Here is a 20,453-nt window from a genome sequence, read left to right on the forward strand (position 1 = left end):
TTCATAAGTAGATTTGAAAGAGGTAGTTACCCATGTCAGATAAAGGATTTCATGCCTCTCTATATGTGTATTTGTTTTATTTGGGTAAAACTGATGGTTGTATTTATTTATTTTCAACAAAATAGCCTGAGCACACATTCTTTTTCGTTGTTAATCCTCACCCGAGGTTATTTCTCCATTGATTTTTAGGGAGAGTGGAAATGAGAGGGAAAGACAGAGAGAAACACTGATGTGAGAAAAATACATCGATTGGTTGCCTCATGTATGCGTCCCAACTAGGGCCCGGGCCAGGGAGGAGTCTGCAACCAATGTGTCCTTGACCATAATTGAACCCAGAACCCTTTGGTCCACAGGCCAACGATCTATCCACTGAGCTAAACTGGCTAGGATGTAAGTACATATCCTTAAATATTCATCATCAAAATTAATTTGCTTTCTAAAAATCATAAATCTCATATAGCAAATGGAAATATTAAATTAGTTTGTAAGTTTAGGTGGACTTAATTTATATCTACTTGTGCCAGTTATTAACAATAGTTTTCATTTATGAGAAATTATCAAGACACAAAATCTGTTTCTCTAATATAGCAGTACCTTTAATGTTAATCAGATTCTTAGTGTTTCATGTAGACATAAAAGTGTTCTTTACATTTATCTGAAACATTTAAGTAGCTCATAATAGTTTGGGGGAGAAAAAAAATGACAATTTAAAAAATAAAACACATTGTTATATTCCATTTCTAAGCTAAAGTGTCCTAAAAGCATACCTTTTTTTCTAATTCCTCTTTAGTTTTTTGATACATCTCTTCATACTGAGACTTCTCTTTAACGGCGACACTAAGTCTTTGCTTTAGTGAATCAATTGATACCTTCTTGTTGGAACACTCTTCAGTCAATGTCTTTACCTAAAAATGAAAGCATAAAGGCAATTATTATTGGTAAAGGCATCCTAATAGTATACTTTTTGTTTCAACAGAAACCAAATGAATACATGAATAAGTCTAATTTAATTTGGTTTCTCATAAGTAATATCAATTTCAAGTATAAGATTTGTAGAACTAATATTATAGATGAGACTAATAGTCCTTAAATCAATAGCAAAACTAAATATTACACCAAAGAAGTATAAATGCTGGCATGTATAGTCTTCCACCTAATAATACAATGTTAATTTAAATTATATTTCCTTTAATTACTAACCTAAACCTCTTTAAGCAGGAATGGTTGTTTTTGCTTCTTAAATAAGCTAAGTTATGGATAATTAATTATTGTATTCTCCAATATGACATGTACTTTTAAGAATAAAAGTAAATAAGTGATGCAGCATATTTATTATACATATGAAAGAATAGAGGAAATAATTTTTCCTTTTCCACTGAATGCCACTAAAGATATATCATTACTATATTTAAAATAATTATTAAAGTTAAAAAATAAGGAGATTTAAAGGATAACATTGAAAAACTATAAGGAAGTAATTATAACTTCTGTGGTGTGTGGAGGAAAAAGAAAGAAATCCATATATACTTGTCTTGCTGGTATAAAATTTTCTCCCTTAAATCCATTTGAGCTAATAGATGCTTATATTTTTATCTCCAACAAGTAAAGTAAGGGAGACGCTTTCTGTGGAGTTGATAACACTGAGTGATTGCCAAAGCACAAGCTAATTTATGAGTTATGCAAATAGCGCATTTTATACACACACACACACACACACACACACATATATATATATCCTACCTAATAATAGACAAATATGCAAATTGACCGCACCTTCGCTACGCCCAAGCCACGCCCACCAACCAATCAGGACGAGTATGCAAATTACCCCAACAAAGATGTTGGCTAATTTGCATATCAAGACAGCCTAGAAAGAAGCAAAGCTGAGGAGAAGCAAGCAAGCCGGGGGGAGGAGAAGGGAGGAGTGGAGGCGGGGCCGGGGGAGAAGGGAAAAGCAGGTGGGCTGGCGGAGAAGGCGGGGCGGGGAGAAGGGAGGAGAGCAGGCAGGGCGGGGTAGAGTGCAGCAGGAAACCCTATTGCAGGATTTTTCCTGCAACGGGAACGCTAGTATATATATATATATATATATATATATATATATATATATATATAAATAATAAATATATATATATATATTATTTATATATTTATATATTTATATATATATATATATATATATATATATATATATATATATATATATATATGTATATATATACTAGCGTTCCCGTTGCAGGAAAAATATATATATCTTAGTCAGAAAATTGCTGATTTCTACTTTGGGGTTAGATATATAACTATTTTAAATACAACTCTCTTCCTAAGTACACTTAAAGTGTATACAAGGAAAAGTATACTTTAAAAAATAATCCTTATCCGAGGATATGATTAGAGAGAGGAGGTAAGTATGTGTGTGTGTGTGTGTGTGTGTGTGTCTTTAAAAAATATATTTTTATTGATTTCAGAGAGGAAGGGAGAGGGAAAGAGAGATAGAAACATCAATGAGAGAGAATCACTGACTGGCTGCCTCTTGCACACCCCACACTGGGGATCAAGCCTGCAACCTGGGCATGTGCCCTGACTGGGAATTGAACCATGATCTGGTTCATAGGTCAATGCTCAACCACTGAGCCAGGCCAGCCAGGCAGAAAAGTATATTTTTAAAAATTGTGGTAATATATTTTAAAAAACTTTGATATTCTTTGGTTACCACTTTTTTCATTTAAAAATATATGCTTGGTTTTATCCTTAAAAATTATAGTTTAAATAAAACAAAATGCTGAAAAAATGTAATTATGTGTCCCAGAAATATTCAAACCTTTATAAATTAAACTTGATTATGTTCCCATATAAAAATATTGTGCTATATTATATATGAGATTTTAGAGTCATGAATTTTAAAACAAATAGTGTACTTACAGAGCAAATAATGTAATTATGTAATAGTACCCATATATTCTATGGATATCTCCTATAAATTTTATTAAGAGTGAATATTTGAGTTAAGCAGGTAAATACAAAGGGGAATGATTTTTTTGTAAATATAAAAGGTATAAAGGTTCATACCTTTTTTTCAAGATTTTCTAAAATTTCATTAATGCTCTCATTACTTTCCAAATTTACTTTCTGTCGAAATTTCAAGTCCTCTATCAAATGTCTTTTCATGGTTATATCCCTTTCCATTCGAGACAACCTTAAAAGGAAAAAAAAAGGCATTTTATCAAAAGTGATAGAAAATACTTTAACAGTGATAATACCTTATCCAATGTTAAACCTACTGTTAATTGTTAAATACTGTTTGATATTGATGAAATTGAAAATTAATAAAGTAATTGCAAGTAATAAATATTGCTCTATTAATAAGCAAAATCTATAATCCAATTGTCACTTGTTAATGATAATATTGCACATACATTAAAACAAAAAAGTGACTGAGAAAGATAAATAAAATTTATGAAAAGTAAAAATTATTATATTTAAATTACACTGTTGCATTGGTAAAAAAGTCAAAGTGATATTCAGAAATCATCAAAAAGCATAACACTGATAAGAAATAATTCTATACTATAATAAACAAATATTAAATTTTATAACTGTTAAATAAACAAAACTGTTTTATAGATAAATTTCAAGATAGTCTGTTTAAAAATTAATCAACCTTTTGTGTCTAATAGTTTTATCTACTGATATCACTTTTAAGTGATCTTTGCATATAATGTAGATTATACATGTATGTATGTAAAATATATGTATTAAATTGTTAATGACAGATTGGAATTCTATCTGAACAGGTTTTCACGTCTAAGCTCTAGTATATCTATAAAAGATATAGAAATAAAAACATTGTGAGACAGAACATTTTAAACCTTTGTTAATAAACACGTAAAGTATATACTTTCATAATCCTCCAGTAATTTTAAATACAAACAAAGCTTTACCTTTTTTTTTGAACACAGTTTTGTAAGTTTAGGCATTATATCCAATGTGAGGATCAATCTACACCTATATCTTTGGTTGAATAATTAGCACATTCTAAAGTGTTTTGTTCATAATCTTTAGGCTATTAATTGATATTTATTCAAAACTAAATTTTTATTCTAAGAAGGAAAATCTAACTTTAGATAGTCTTACTCTAAATTAAAAAATAGTAACTATATTGCATCAAACACGCTATATGTAATATTCCGTACTTTTTCATTTTAAGTAGGCTTAAACATGAACTAAGAAAGGAAAACAATTTTTGACATGTTGCTATTGTTTCTTGGAGTGCATTTCATAGAGTTAACTGCCACTAGGTGGCACCAAATACAATAGATACAAATATGAAAAACATACTTTTCATGCATTTCCTTTATGTGTTCTTCTTTTGCTAGGAGTTCAAATTTCAGAGACTTTATGCTTGATGACTGCTTAGTGAGTTCATTAGTTGCATTCTAGATTTAAAATACACATAAATTTAAATACTCCTTTCAATCTTGTTCTAAAGCAGCATAAAAATAAATGCCATTCTCATGAAGAGCAATTTTCAATTATAGTTATATATTAAAATGAACATTTAAATATTTTAAATGTTTAATTTATATTTTATAATAAAAATACTACAGTATACTAAAGTTTTTAGATGACATGCCCAAACCATAGAGATACACATCATAAAACAATTGCAAAGAGTACACTCCCAAAATACATTTATGAGAGATATGGATTGTCTTTGTAAAAGACAATGTGTGATTAAGTATTTTAATGGTTTAATGAGATAACTTAAAACTAATGTTGGATTTTACTAGTAACTTGTAATAGACTCAATATGGTCACAAATGCTTTGCTGCTCTTCCCATTGAGAGGTGGAATCTATCTCTCAACCCTTTGAACCTGGACTGCCTATCATTTGCGTTGACCAAAAGAATGCAGCAGAAATAAAACTGTAGAAGTATCAGTCCGGGGCCTAAATTCTTGTAGCATGCACCTGTTCCCTCTTGGAATGCTGCCCTGGCATCACCTTCCAAAGAATACAGAGGAAAGGCCATTTTTAAAAATTGATTAAATTTTATTATTTTTTATTATTTTTTATTAAACTTATTGAGGTGACATTGGTCAACATGAACATATAGGTTTTGGGTGTGGGTTTCTATGTGACAAGATCTGTATATTGTACCATGTGCCCACCACCCAAAGTTAAATCTTCTGTCACCTTATATTAGAACCCACTTCTTTCCTCTGGCAGCCACTACACTGCTGTTTTGTGTTCACACGTTTCAGTTTTATATCCCACATGAGTGAAATCATATAGATTTGATTTCACCATTTGGAGGAGTACTGAGTTACCCAGCTTATAACCAACCAACCAACTGCCAGGCCCTTAAATGACGAACTTCCAAGCCTGGTAAATCCTTATTTAGAAAGAATGCAGGCATATTAGGGAACCCAGAAGATTATCCTACCTAATAATAGAGTAATATGCAAATTGACCGTACCTTCACTACACCCACAAGCCACGCCCACCAGCCACGCCCACCAGGAAACCATCGCAGGGACGTTGGGGTGCAGCCGAGCCTTGGGCACCAGTGGGGAGCCTGCACGATCACAGGCAATGACCAGGGGGTCGGCTCCTAAGATCCGTGGCAGGGACACTGGGTACGGCCTTGGGCACCAGCGGGGAGCCTGCACGGATCGCAGGCAACCACTGGGGGTCGGCTCCTACGATCCTTAGCAGGGACGTTGAGGTGCAGCAGAGCCCAAGGCCGCCGCCCGGGGCCAAGCCCCGACCCTGAAAGAAGGCAGAAGGCGGTGGCTACAGCCAAGGCCTGGGTCCTCGGTGCCGGCAGAAAACTGGTGCAGGCAGCCAGGTGAATGAAGGTCTATTGCACGAATCTTTGTGCAAACGGGCTGCTAGTAAGAAATAATAAATTGCTGTTGTTTTAAGCTTTGACATGTTAAGATTTATTTGTTAGATAGTAACAGATAATTGATAAAGAATCTTATGAATACTAAATACTTCTTTACTTGAACATATTAATAATACAACTTATTATTAATGCATTTATACATAATTACTAGTTTTTCAATGTAGAACAGCTTTGGGGTAATTATTGTCTGCATAGCCTAGGAACCAGAGGTAGCAACTAGAGTGTTAAGATCCCTAACTTTAAATTCTGACTCAAATTCCAAGTAAGCATGTAATCTGAGACATCATTTGATATTTTGTTTTTTCCACTTACAAAACAGTGTTGACATACATTAAGTAATTTCCTAAATTTAAAAGTATTAAACTAATATAAATATGAGAGCTTTAAAAATATTTGTAGTAATTCGCTAATCTTTTTAGTAACTACAATCAATTTTTTCTATTAGAACTATTACCAGATTTGACTGACGCATGCTAAAAAACATGTAAATCTGACAAGATGAAACCATTAATCACATAATGTAAATATGAGTCAAATTCATTAGACAGACTTTATCTTACTGGTATAATATCCTATCTAATAATAGAGTAACATGTAAATTACCATCACTCCGCTATGCCCACAATTGGGCGGCGGGAGGCTGGGGGGCGGGACTCGGGGTGGCCTATCCGGCCATTGAGAGGCACGGATCTGCTGCCACTGAGGGGGGCTACCCTGCTGTTGAGAGGCACAGGGGGCGGGAGTCTCTCAACTCCCGCCCCCTGTGCCTCTCAACGGCCAGATCCGCGGCCGCTGAGGGGGCCTGCCAAGGACACCCAGCTGCGCCTCTCAACAGCAGGGTAGCCCCCCTCAGCGGCCGCGGACCATCAAAAGTGGGGGAGCTGGGTGCCTGTCTGTTCCGGCACCCAGCTCCACCGCGAAAAGCGAAAGCGTGTAGGGGACCCTACACATGCATGATTCAATCATGCACTGGGCCTCTAGTATGTCAATAAAAAACTTGAAATAATTTTCCAGCCAACCCCCTGGATCACAAGAAATAATAAATTGCTATTGTGTTAATTTTTATATTAAATATATTAATTTTCTTAAAAACCCAAGGCTACCTCAACAAGGCAACTGTATTGAATATTAGAAGTTTTAATTAAATATTTGTGTAATGCAATATAAATGCCCATATTTCACATGTTTACAGTGATGAATACTGTCTTATTTCTAGCACTGATAGATGTTCCACACTAGTGATTTACCAGATAATTGAAGCTTTTGCTTTAATTATTAATCTTAAATTCTCTTTGGAATGACTGCTTATTCATTTAGAAATATGTACATCTATGATTACATTAAACTAATGGTAATGCTTTATTACAGTAATATTATATTATAAATATCATTATATGAATTATGTCATATTACTATATCTATTATATTATCACTAAATCATTATGTAGTGTTGCCTTTAAAAGTTATTATGGCCAAAACTGGTTTGCCTCAGTGGATAGAGCATCAGACTGTGGACTGAAAGGTCCCAGGTTCGATTCCAGTCAAGGGCATGTACCTTGGTTGCAGGCACATCCCCAGTAGGGGGTGTGCAGGAGGCAGCTGATCTATGTTTCTCTCTCATCGATGTTTCTAGCTCTCTATCCCTCTCCCTTCCTCTCTGTGAAAAATCAATAATATATATATATATATATATATATATATATATATATATATATATTTAAAAAGCTATTATCCTATATAATAAAAGCCTAATATGCAAATCGACTGAACTGCAGAACAACCAGAATAATGACTGGTCACTGTGACATGCACTGATCACCAGGGGGCAGACGTTCAACGCAGGAGCTGCCCCCAGCCCGCAGGCCCCAGGCCAGCCAAGGTGGGTGCCAGAGGGCCCCCCCACCCCGACTGCCTTGCCGGTCACCCTGCAGAGGGAGGTGACCGGAGGTGGCGGCAGGGGGCAGGGCCGGTGAGCGGGCAGTGCAGGCTGGCCAAGGCAGGTGCCAGCGGGGGCCCCACAGATCGGCCCTGATCACTGGCCAGGCCTAGGGACCCTATCCATGCACGAATTTCATGCATCAGGCCTCTAGTGATGACATAAAGGGCTACTTATCCCTACTCTAAATGGTCCCAGACTGCTGCTTTTTAAATTTTATATTTTACCTTAATTTATTTATATTTCCTTTTTCTCTGTGTCATAATCTCTTGCTTCTGTCAATATTCCTGACTAAAAACAATCATTCAGCCCTTTAATATGCATACCTCTAGATTGTTTCTTCTGAGGTGTTGTTTTTTTTTTGCTGAGAAGTTGGACAAATAAATGTGTTAGAGCTGCATTTAAATTAAAGGCAACAGGCAGTAAATGAAGCCTGACAATATCTTCAGTGGAATAAATTAAGTGGATTTCAAGATAGATTTTTTATTCTTTTCTGTTTTTAGACTTAAGGCTGCTATTTTAGGTGGCTCACATGCTATACCTCTGACTTCTGGAAAATTGAGGGATTACTGAATTATAACAAATGAAAGAATGCCAGCTTGATATGTACTTTTACCAAGATCTTTAAATCTCACAGGTACTCTATTTGATCCTCAAAAGTCCTTATTAAGCAGATAGAAAGGTATCCCGGCTTTAAACCTCTGGAGAAGTTAAATAATTTCCTCAGTCAGGCCCTACAAGAAGTTAATGGACAAAGAGTGATCAACCCAGGTCCCCTGACCCTTTTCCAGTTCCTACTATATTATACTTATCTGCAGCATGACTTAAAATCTGGAGTGAAATACATACTTCAAAAATGTCACAGAGGTGACAACCCATCCTGGTTAGAGCTTTCCTATTTAAGTTTATTAAATATGTATTTTAATATTTTCATAGTGAAAGAGTAAGAAAGAGCATAGACTCTGGAGCCAGATAGCTTGAGTTTGAATCTCAGCCCTATCACTTAGAAGCTGTATGCCTTGGACAAGTGAGTTATTCTCTCTGTGTCTCAGTTTTTTTGAATTGTAAATTAGAAATAATAAAACTTTTCATATAGGGTTGAAATGAGAATTAAATTAGTTGATATTTGTAAAGGACTTAGAACTAGCCTGGAAATAAATTACATATAATGGAGTAATAGTTGAAAAAAACTATTCTTCATTATTAACTTACTGGGAAACTGGAAGATAGCACAGCATGTACAAAAAGGAATGTTTTCAACAATTAGAAAGTCAAAGAATCACAAATGTAAATTGGAGTACTATTTAATCCAGACTGCATAAAGAACTTCAAAATAAACTAAATATAACTACTATAACCAGAAGGAATTTATAGGTCTCTAAATATTTTATTACCTCGATATGAAGTTGGGTATCTTGGAGAAACATGTCTAATATGGGTAAACCAAAACGCACATGAGCATTCCAATTACTGAATGAACCACATATATCTAAGAAGTACACCTAAGAATTTGCATAGAAAAGCCTAAAATTAATTGGATAAAATAAAAAATAAAAAAAGATGTATATACTAGTAGACCTTTAAGAGATTCAAATCTAACCAGTTTTTCTTAATTAAGCATAAAAACATCAGCTACAAAATAAGTTATTTCTTGGAAAATTTTGTTAGCAATTTGATATGGGCCGAACAAAGTTCATATGTTGAAGTCCTAACCCCTAGTGCCTGAGAAAGTGACTGTACTTGGACAGGATCTTTAAAGAGGTAATTAAGGTAAAATGAGGTCATATGGGTGGGCCTTAATCCAATATGACTGGTGACCTTATAAGAAGAGATTAGGATACAGACCACACACACTGAGATACAACCACGTGAGGACACAACAAAAAAATCGCCATACAAGCAAAGAATAAAGGCCTCAGAAGAAACCAAACCTGTTTATACCTTGATCTTGAACTTCTAGACTATGAGAAAATAAACTTCTATTATGTAAGACACTTCGTCTGTGGTATTTTGTTATGGCAGCCATAGCAAACTAATACCATATTGAAACAAAAATTTGTAGTAGCAGGAAGTATTATGTACTTAGAGGAAACTGATCTTGTAGAATATTTCCAGATTGAAACGTGAAACAAGACCAAAGTAAAGATTTATCCTTTTTGTCCCTATGCAGCCTGATTAGTGTTCTGGGACTCCAGGGTAGATATGGACAATGTCACTTCAAACTTACATCAAGCATGATCTATTGCTTTAGGCATTCTCATTAGTGTCACCTTTGTGACTCACATATTCCTCCAAAGTGAAAGATAAATTTGTAGGTGAGTAAAAACTTACACCATGAGAGACTATAATGCAAATAACACAGATTTTCATATGGGCTTATTATTACCAAAATTAGATTAGACCATTAGTAGGAAGTAAAATTAAATAAATAAAATATAAATAAATGAAAACTTATTAACAATTTAAAATATTTTAGAAATCAGATTAGATATTACTAGATTTAACATTCTATTTTATTTTGGTGAAAACTAAAGTTATGTAAGTAACATGCAGACTTAAATATAAAAAGAATCACAAAACTATGAATTAAAGATCTGTAATAGATAAGATAAAAAAAATTTTCACCCTAGCCGGTTTGGCTCAGTGGATAGAGCATCAGCCTGCGGACCAAATGGCCCTGGGTTTGATTCTGGTCAAGGGCATGTACCTGGGTTGCAGGCTCTTCCCCACCCCGAGCCCCTGGTTGGGGCTTGTGCAGGAGGCAACCAATGGATGTGCTTCTCTCACATCTATGTTTCTGTCTGCCTTTCACTCTCTCTTCTACTCTCCCTAAAAATCAATGGAAAAATATTCTCAGATAGGATTGAGCAAAAAAAAAAAAAAAAAAAATCTCAATGATTTTATCTTCTATATATAAACCTAAACACTGGAATGCTCTATTTATATTATTCCACTTTTTCAGACACAGAAACACATTTTAAGAAAAGATACATGCACCAAAGCCTAAAACTATTTTTCTGACATTTCTATTATGTAAGATATTTAAACTTAAAAAATGTAGTGGATGAGGCAAGTTCTGTACATAAGCACTGTCTATAGAATATGGTATTTAACAAGCATCTAAATTAACTCCAGTGTGTATATCTGATTATTTAAAAAGCAAAATATTTTCAAGCAATGATACATTCATTTACTTTAAACTCAATCATATTTTATCTTATTAGTAATTGCTCATTTGAACATATTATTGAATAGTGCAAACATATTTTAATTGAAAACTGAGATATTTGACAATTCAGTATCTAATACCCTCTTAACAGTCACAGTTATTCTACTCCTAACATATATATATATTTTTTTTGTCAATCCTTATCCGAAATAAGCAGAAGAGGCTTATTAGAGATTTAGATCAAATAAATAGCATATAAACAAATTTGCTCACTCTTATGAACTTGCTTGATAGATGACAAGTCCTCTTTGTAATGTTGAGGTAAACTGCACTAAACTCCTTACATCTGAATTTTTAATAACATAAAAACTCTGCATTTCCAATCAGAATTTTCTTTCCATCGCTTCTCATTATAGTAATGGTACCATATACATTGCCCCTTTAGCTTCCAGCTAGCAATCCCCACTGAAGAAAATATGTGAGGAATAAATGAGTTTTTTTAAACAGCAAGATAATTCTGTTTAAATTAAGGTCAGCCTTACTTTTAAGTTGTTGACAGTTTCACCTGGACTTAACTATTATACTATTTTTTAAAAATATATTTTATTGATTTTTTACAGAAAGAAAGGAAGGGAGAGGGATAGAGAGTTAGAAACTTCAATGAGAGAGAAACATCAATCAGCTGCCTCCTGCACACTCCCTACTGGGGATGTGCCCGCAACCAAGGTATATGCCCTTGACTGGAATCGAACCTGGGATCTTTCAGTCCGCAGGCCGACGCTCTATCCACTGAGCCAAACCAGTTAGGGCAACTACTATTTTTATAAACAAAAGAAACACTGCTTTTTATTCTTACTCTCAGGTTTAACTTACTGATATCTATTAAACCCACCCACCTTTGCTCTGTACTTCTCCCTCCCCTCACTTGCCTCCAGCTCCCTCATCTGCAACCAACAACAACCAAATTAAAATAATAGCAAGTGTGTAAAGGGAAGCATTCTACTTATGTTGATAATTACATATTTGAAAGGAATTCTGTTCAGTGGAGGGAGGAATAGGGGCAGAGAGAAGTTGAGCAATGGAATAGAATGATAATGTTCAGTTTTCATCATCTCTCAAGTTAGGATGATATCATGGTGTGTTGTCATTTTTTTCAGAGAATAGTATTATGAACTACTAGATAAGAATCTACCTGGCTAAAATAGGAAGATGAGGTCAAACAGTTTTAATTATTTTTTTATTATTTATACCATAATTTACCTTTGTTACTAGAATTAAATTAGAATAAAAGTGTCTTTAAGATTCAGTAAATGAATATGTTTTCATCTTTAAAAAATTATAGTCACCTTTAGTTTGCACTGTAATTGCTTCATTTCCAAATCCATGCTCCTTGAAGGACCAAGTGATGTAACTTGTATCCGTGGAATTGTTACCTGGGAAACTTCTGCCAAACTTGTGATTTCAGATGAGGACTCCAATTTCTTTAATAAGTCTTCTTTTTCTTTCCGAAGATCAGCCAAATCCAAATTTAGCTTCTTTTTTTTTTTTTAAGAAAATAAAAGTAAATGTATTATAAAAGTAATTACATTTGGTCTAACACTTAGCACATAAATTCTACAAGCAGAAAAATGCTAAGAAAAAGAAATAAAATGAATTATAAAATAGCTATTATTAAAATTATAACCTCTATGAGTTTTTCTCTTAAGGTTGTAGGGCTTGTAAAGGTTAAAACAAAAATGGACCAGCTGTACTCAATAGCTTTTGGCTGGCTGGTCTTCACTCATGATGTGCTATTTCTATGGCTTCACATATATATGGGTGAGCCAGAGATTCACATATGTGATAACCTTGACTTCAGAGCTGATGTACTTAACTGGTAAAAGCCAAGCTGGAGCAGGACGAGATAACAGATGTTAGTTGTTTGTTCCACTGGGTAGGTCTTACCATTCTATATAGCAGCCAAAATGCTTCTCATTTAGCAACATAAATGTTAAGTCCAATTAGCAGAAGAGGCTTATTAGAGATTTAGATAAAATAAATAGCATATAAACAAATTTGCTCACTCTTATGAACTTGATTGATAGTTGACAAGTCCTCTGTAATGTTGAGGTAGACTGCACTAAACTCCTTACATCTGAATTTTTAATAACATAAATATTTTACTAAATGACATACTGGCAATGTTTTTATGAAATCGTGTAGAAGAAACTGTCTTAATGTTATCCCTGCTCACAGCAATCTGTAGTCAGCAGAATGCCACCAAGCTGTAATGGCACAGCAACCCAGAGCTCCTGAAGAGGATAACTGCCTACCATTTTATTATTCCAAAGAAACTTATAATATGGTAGTTTAGCATAAGGAACAATTAGACAAAATGGTACTGAAATCTCTCAGAGGGGGGAAATCTGTCTTTGTTAAGAATTCTAATTAGAAACAGCAAAAGATGTAGCTAATGTGCAGAGTAATATAAGACATAATAACTTAAGTATTAACACTATATTTAAAACTCCTAGAAACTATACAAATAAATCTATAATTGCATATTTATCTATGTATGCATGTGTATACTGTTAAATATGAGTATTTCAGATCATTAACTTAAAACTAGGGTTTGATATATTTTATATTATACTAGGTTTTCATGAAATAAAAAGTATGCTTGCTAAAAAAACCAATTTCTTTGGTTATATTTTAACTTATGATCTAAAAGTATGATTCTATGGAATCTCAAGAAAGATTCATTCATGAGTCTTCCCAAAACTACATAATAATTAATATCTAAAAGCAAACTCATAATTTCCCTAAAACTGAAAATCTTACTGGTTACCATCCAAGCTTGTATCTATCTCCCTCCCTATTTATTGATTTTCTATGTCCAATCAATTGTCAGGTTCTACAAGTTATATAATGTTTCTCATAGTCATTCCCCGCTGCCACTTTTTAATAGAGACTCTCTACTGAGAGTACTGTAATAACACCCCTCCCTGCAACTTATTTCAGGAATCAGGAATCTGGCCTACTGGGATCGGGCCTAAACGGGCAGTTGGACATCCCTCACAATACAGGACTGCTGGCCCCCAACTGCTCGCCTGCCTGCCTTCCTGATTGCCCCTAACCACTTCTGCCTGCCAGCCTGATCACCCCCTAACCACTCCCTTGCCAGCCTGATTAATGCCTAACTGCTCCCCTCCAGTCTGTTTGCCCCTAACTGCCCTCCCCTTCAGGCCTGGTCACCCATAACTGCCCTCCCCTGCAGGCCTGGTCACCCCTAATTGCCCTCCCCTGCAGGCCTGGTCCCCCCCAACTGCCCTTCCCTGCAGGCCCGGTCATCCCCAACTTCCGTCCTCTGCTGGCCTGGTCACCCCTAATTGCCCTCCCCTGCTGGCCTGATTGCCCACAACTGCCCTCCCTTGCAGGCCTGGTCCCTCCCAACTGCCCTCCCCTGCTGGCCATCTTGTGGCGGCCATCTTGTGTCCACATGGGGGCGGCCATCTGTGTGTTGGAGTGATGGTCAATTTCCATATTACTCTTTTATTAGATAGGATAGAGGCCTGGTGCACGGGTGAGGGCCGGTTGGTTTGCTGTGAAGGGTGTCCTGGATCAGGGTGGGGGTTCCCTTGGGGTGTGAGGCAGCCTGGGTGAGAGCTTGTGGTGGTTTGCAGGCCAGCCACGCCCCCTGTCAACCCAAGTGGAGGCCCTGGTACCTGGGATTTATTTATCTTCTATAATTGAAACTTTGTAGCCTTGAGCGGAGACAAGCCTCCTGCACGCTCCGTGGCCTCAGCCATTTTTGTTGGGATTTATTTATTTTCTATAATTGAAACTTTGTAGCTTTGAGTGGAGGTCTGGGCTGGCCAGGAGGTTTGGCTTCTTCCATTGCTGGGGAAACCCAAGCCTCCTGTTCGCTCTGTGGCCACAGCCATTTTTGTTGGGATTTATTTATCTTCTATAATTGAAACTTTGTAGCCTTGAGTGGAGGCCTGGGCTGGCCAGGGTGTGCAGGAAGTTTGGCTTCCTCCATTGCCTGGGAAACCCAAGCCTCCTGCTCGCTCCTTGGCTGCAGCTATCTTGGTTGGGTTAATTTGCATACTCGCTCTTGACTGGCTGGTAGGCGTGGCTTGTGGGTGTAGCAGAGGTACAGTCAATTTGCATATTACTCTTTTATTAGATAGGAGGATATAGATTGTTGACAGTATTACAGATGTCTCCTATTTCTCCCCCCTATACTCCTCTTCAACCAGCCTTATCCATTCATTCTTTTTATACATACTATGTAGTAGGAAAGGTACTAACTCTATGTTTTCAATGATAAACAGTAAAGCTATTCTTGCCTTTAGATAGCTACCAGTCTATAACCTAGAAATATATAAAGAAATAAAGAAATAAAACAGAGACTAAGGGAACTGCTGCTGCCTTTAACATTTGTCTGGTAAGTGCTTGTTATAGCCAGTTTCCTTCCATTTATCCCTCTTGATTTCTTTTGTCAAATGTCTCCTCGATGCTAGATAGAACATTAAAGACCACAGCTACAAAAACCACTACTATGCTTTCCAAAGGGGAAGGATCACCAGTAAACTGAGGGCAGTCCTGAGAAGATCAAGGGTCTCTCCTCCAGGCTTGGTAAACATTTTAATGTTCAAGAATGGATTATCAGAAAAAATTCAAACAAGACCCACAAAAAACACTTTATTCTACAGTGCAAGTGAAAAGAAGTAAAGGAAATAAAAGGCTTTTGTGACAAGGGCTTAAAAATTAAAAATTGTTCCATTTTCCTAATCATACTGCACACATACTCTCAGATCTTGATGCCTCCAAAGAAGAAAATACTCAATATCTGCCTATTCAAGAACATGCTACTAGTTGTGACACATGTAATGAAAATGCTTTTGAGTATCCAACTAATTTAGGAGCAGTGTTCCAGGAAAAGGAATAGGATGTGGTATAGCTCTTTACTTCTAAAAAGAGGCAGATTCTGACCTAACACTTTTTTGAACAGAGGCCACACTATAGCTTTGAAAGACACTGTTCAGTTCTCCCCGTACGTTTTTTACCACTGGATTAGAAACAATGTAATGAGCCATTTAAAAAATTTGGAAAGCATTTTTAGTTTGGATAGTGGGACCTTAAAAGTAGACACATGGAGATTCTAAAAAATCCATCTAAGTGTGAGGTTGAATGTCAGGGTCACAGGAGCTGGGTTTCTGGGAAGTCTACAGAGGAAATCGTTAGTGGCAGAAGGATTCTTCCTAGTCCATGCTGGGGCAAAAGTTAGATGTCAAATGTTGGAAAAGGTCAATAAGTAACCAGAATTAAAAATGCGGGTCAGTTCCCATCTATAATAATGTTGGTGTCTGTTATTTTTCTTTCCCCTTTTGAAACCCAAATGCCTTGACAGTCAAAGTAGGGAAATCAATCATTAAGTGGAAATAATCTGTTCCCAATTTTTTACCAAAATCTTTAATCTTGAATTCTGCATACGACTCAGAACATTAAATGAAGGTATTTCATGTTAAATAAATACATAAATTCATTTATATCTCATAATAAGATTATTCTGGTACATACTTGAGTAGAAGCAGCAATTTTAATTAATTAAATTTTTTATTTCATAGAGGAAGGGAGAGGAAGAGAGAGATAGAAACATCAATGATGACAGAGAATCATTGATTGGCTGCCTCCTGCACATCCCCTACTGGGGATCAACCCCGGACCCTTCAGTCCACAGGCTGATGCTCTATCTATTGAGTCAAACCAGCTACAGATAGAAGCAGCAATTTTAAAATCTTATTATTGTGATTTTTAAAATTTATAACATCATAATTTTGTTACCAGAATCAAAATAAAAGAGACTGAGAGAAAATTGTGGTTGAACAATATCTATGTAAATCCTATGGGCAAGAATCTCCTAGAAAGTCACCATAATCTTAATGATCTTTCTCCCTTTGTGAATAGAATCAATATTCTTTCATTGGGAATATTATTCTTTTTAAAGGAACAAAACTAAAAGAAATAAAATTTTGTGCATTGTACATATGTAAGACTAAAAGTATAGTCACTTAATTAAAACATTATATGAGATACAAAGAAAATTACATGGGTTTTGAGGTTTCTAGGAGAATATTTTCCATACAAGTACTTATCTACAAAAATAAATGGCTCAGATTAATAACTCTTTCAAATTAGTAACAAGTGTTTTATACTTAAAACATGAGTTTTCCTTTGTTATGATACTTGAGATCTTCCAGAAAAGGAATTAAAATTTTAAACCACCAACCAAAAAGAGGAAAAAGAACAAAGATCTTAGGCAGAGATGAGATTATTTATATAAAAAATTTCTTATGAAAAATATACTGAGTTACTATATCACCCATTTATAAACCATTTTCTGACAAATGCAGTTATTAAAAGCCTACAAGACTTTTCACAAAATGTCAAGCAAATGAAGGTAAGCTAGAGGACTTTTTACCAATGTTTTTGCTAGTAGTTAGACTTCAGTAGCCTTTAGAGACCATTAAGTACCCTTTGGCTAATTGGCCAATGGTAGATTAATCCTCTTTTTATTCTAGCAGCACTATTTTAACACCCTTTACACTCTGTCAGTATAGTGTTTGAATGACAAAATAATATTGTGCATGAATAATAAGCAGAAAAGTTAAATTAACATTTCATGTTTCATATGCCATACCTATGTGTCAGAAGAACTTTCTTTATAAGTCACTGACATTCAACTTTTAAAAACAATCTCATGTTGACATCTTATTGAGGTGAATCTTCCTAATTACTGCTAATTGCCTATCAAGAAAAAAACTCTATTCATGAAGTGCAGTTGTCTAGTACAGATGAACCCAGCTCCAGTGTGCACATTAAAGACAAAGCTTGACACTTATGGTGCTACTTTGTTATAAGGTCATACTAAATATGGTTAGCAATTAACAAAGCAGTTTTTTATGGTACTGAAAATGCCAATCTGTCTTGATGTGTTCAAATTAGATTCTGTCAGAGAAATATGGATATCTGCATATGGATAAGAGAGAGAAGTGTACTCTCAGTAACATTTACAAGAAGTAAAATTAATTCAATGCCCCTATACTTTGTCATGTAAGTTCTAGGTAATGCCCAATTAAATAATTATTTTGTCAATATGTTTGAGTATGATTTCTCAAAGTGAAAATCACTGTTATCTCAAGGGCCAAATTATTTTTAAAAGTTTACTAATACTTTAAATTCTCAAAACAACCCTCAATACTGAAAACATTTAAGATGTATTTTTAATAGTCTTGACATTATAGGCCTTTATAATAAATATTAATCTGTGATACTAGCAATATAGTATGCTTCAAAATAATCTGAATAACTAAATTAATGAATATTAACTGAACTGAAGTTAAACCACATCATTTAAACTTCTATCCACAAAACTATGGAAAAAGGATCAGTAAAAATATATGCAAAGTTTGGAAAATTATCTAATACAACTGTCTTTCAAGTATTCATGAAAAAACATGATATATTCATAACAACAAGAGCTTAGTTGCAGGTTTGTTATTTCAAATTCTCTATTTTAGTTAATGAAAATAAAAGTCTCTGTGAAATTTAGATACCAAATATAAATACAGATACAGACATTCGGAATCAAAAGTATATTCAGAATAATTCATCATCATTACTAGCATAAGAATTTCTCAATGTTATATAGTAATAGTACCAGTTTAGTTTTAGCCCTCTTAGACATTTGATCTACACATGGCATTCTTCCTATTGACTATCAAGTTGCAATGTTTTCCCATTCTGAGTCACTTCATCAATAGGATGAGAGAGGATAGCAGTGACATCCGATGTCTCAAAGGATAAACTGAGCAACGTCTTTCTAAAGCCCTCTTTTTCACTCTCCTTCCCCTTACGTTATATAAACTCAGCAAATCATGTAGAAATATCTACTACTCATATGTATTGTATACATATATCCTCTTTAATTCTATTCTCCCTGATCCCTTTGTCAATATTTTTCTCAGTAACTTTAGTTTTGTGGGAGCAAGAAGAAAAATTCCACCCCAATTAAAATACTCAAACAATGAAAATATAGATAACTAACTAACTAACTAAATAAATAAATAAAATGAATAAGTAAGTAAGTAAACTTGTCAAATCATCAAAAAAATATTACTTGGTGTTTCAGTGTGATGTTAATTCTGTATCTAAGTAAAAAACAGCCATAATATTTCAAGTGAAGTTATAGAGAATGATTGAGTTATCAGGAATAAAGGCTATCAAACTACAGAATATCTGCAGAAGTCTCAGGAAGTCTGTCTCATCCTCCTCTAATTAAACTTGGTTTTCCTAAGCAACAGATTTTAATACTTTTATTTGACTGTTTTACCATACTCCTATGATGATACTGCTTCTTATTGTACTGTATTTTATTGTACAAAAAGGTCTTTATGGACTGGCCTGAGGAAACTAATGCTCACATACAGTATTGTTACTAAATGGAAGTGAGAGTCTACACAAAAATTGGTCATAATACTTAATGCGTATATAGATTTCAAAAGATATTGATATTCTTTAAAATAATTTTTGAAGACACAGGTTAGCTGAGTGGATAAGAAAACATGTCCCATATATCTGCTGTCTACAGGAAACCCAAGTCAGAAAAAAGGACTCACACAGACTGATAGTGAAGGGATGGAAAAAGGTATTTCAGGCGAATGGAAATGAAAAAAAAAAAAGCCAGGGAAGCAATACTTATATCTGACAAATTAGATCTCAAAGTGAAGGACATAACAAGAGATAAGGAAGGCTACTTCATAATACTAAAGGGAGCAATCCAACAAGGAGATATAACCCTGGTAAACATATATGTACCCAATATAGGAGCACCCAAATACATAAAAAAAAAAAACTTCTGGAGGATATTAAGGGAGAGATTGACAGCAATACAGTCATAATAGGGAACTTTAATAACCAACTAACACCACTGGATAAATCCTCTAAACAAAAAATCAGCAAAGAAACAGCAATCCTAAATGACTTACTAGATCAGATGGAATTAATTGACATCTACAGAACATTTCACCCCAACGCCACAGAATATACATTTTCTCAAGTGCACATGGGTCATTTTCAAAGATAGACCATATTTTGGGTCACAGGCAAAGTCTCTTCAAATTCAAGAATATAGAAATCATATCAAGCAACTTCTCAGATCACAATGGCATAAAACTAGAAATGAACTACAATAAAAACAATAAAAAAAATCAAACAAATGGAGACTAAACAGCATGCTATTAAACAATGACTGGGTTACCAGAGAGATCAAAGAAGAAATAAAAAGCATCATGGCAACAAACAACAATGAAAACACAATAATCCAAATCTATGGGACACAGTGAAAGCAGTCTTGAGAGGGAAGTTTGTAGCTCTACAATCCTACCGCAAAAAATAA

General features: G+C 34.9%; 1 protein-coding gene across 1 annotated transcript in view; it reads right to left on the reverse strand.

The window, feature by feature from the left end:
- Window positions 1–20,453, reverse strand: part of CNTLN (centlein) — a 275,134-nt gene that overhangs the window by 38,089 nt on the left and 216,592 nt on the right. Inside the window, exons 19-23 of the mRNA XM_054727420.1 lie at window positions 12,358–12,546; window positions 9,237–9,344; window positions 4,336–4,433; window positions 3,067–3,193; window positions 768–905 (exon numbers count right to left, since the gene is read on the reverse strand). Of these exons, the coding sequence (XP_054583395.1) occupies window positions 768–905; window positions 3,067–3,193; window positions 4,336–4,433; window positions 9,237–9,344; window positions 12,358–12,546 (660 nt within the window). The remainder of the gene's footprint in view (window positions 1–767; window positions 906–3,066; window positions 3,194–4,335; window positions 4,434–9,236; window positions 9,345–12,357; window positions 12,547–20,453) is intronic.

The sequence above is a fragment of the Eptesicus fuscus genome, chromosome 15, assembly GCF_027574615.1.
Source record: "Eptesicus fuscus isolate TK198812 chromosome 15, DD_ASM_mEF_20220401, whole genome shotgun sequence".
Classification (NCBI taxonomy): Eukaryota; Metazoa; Chordata; class Mammalia; order Chiroptera; family Vespertilionidae; genus Eptesicus; species Eptesicus fuscus.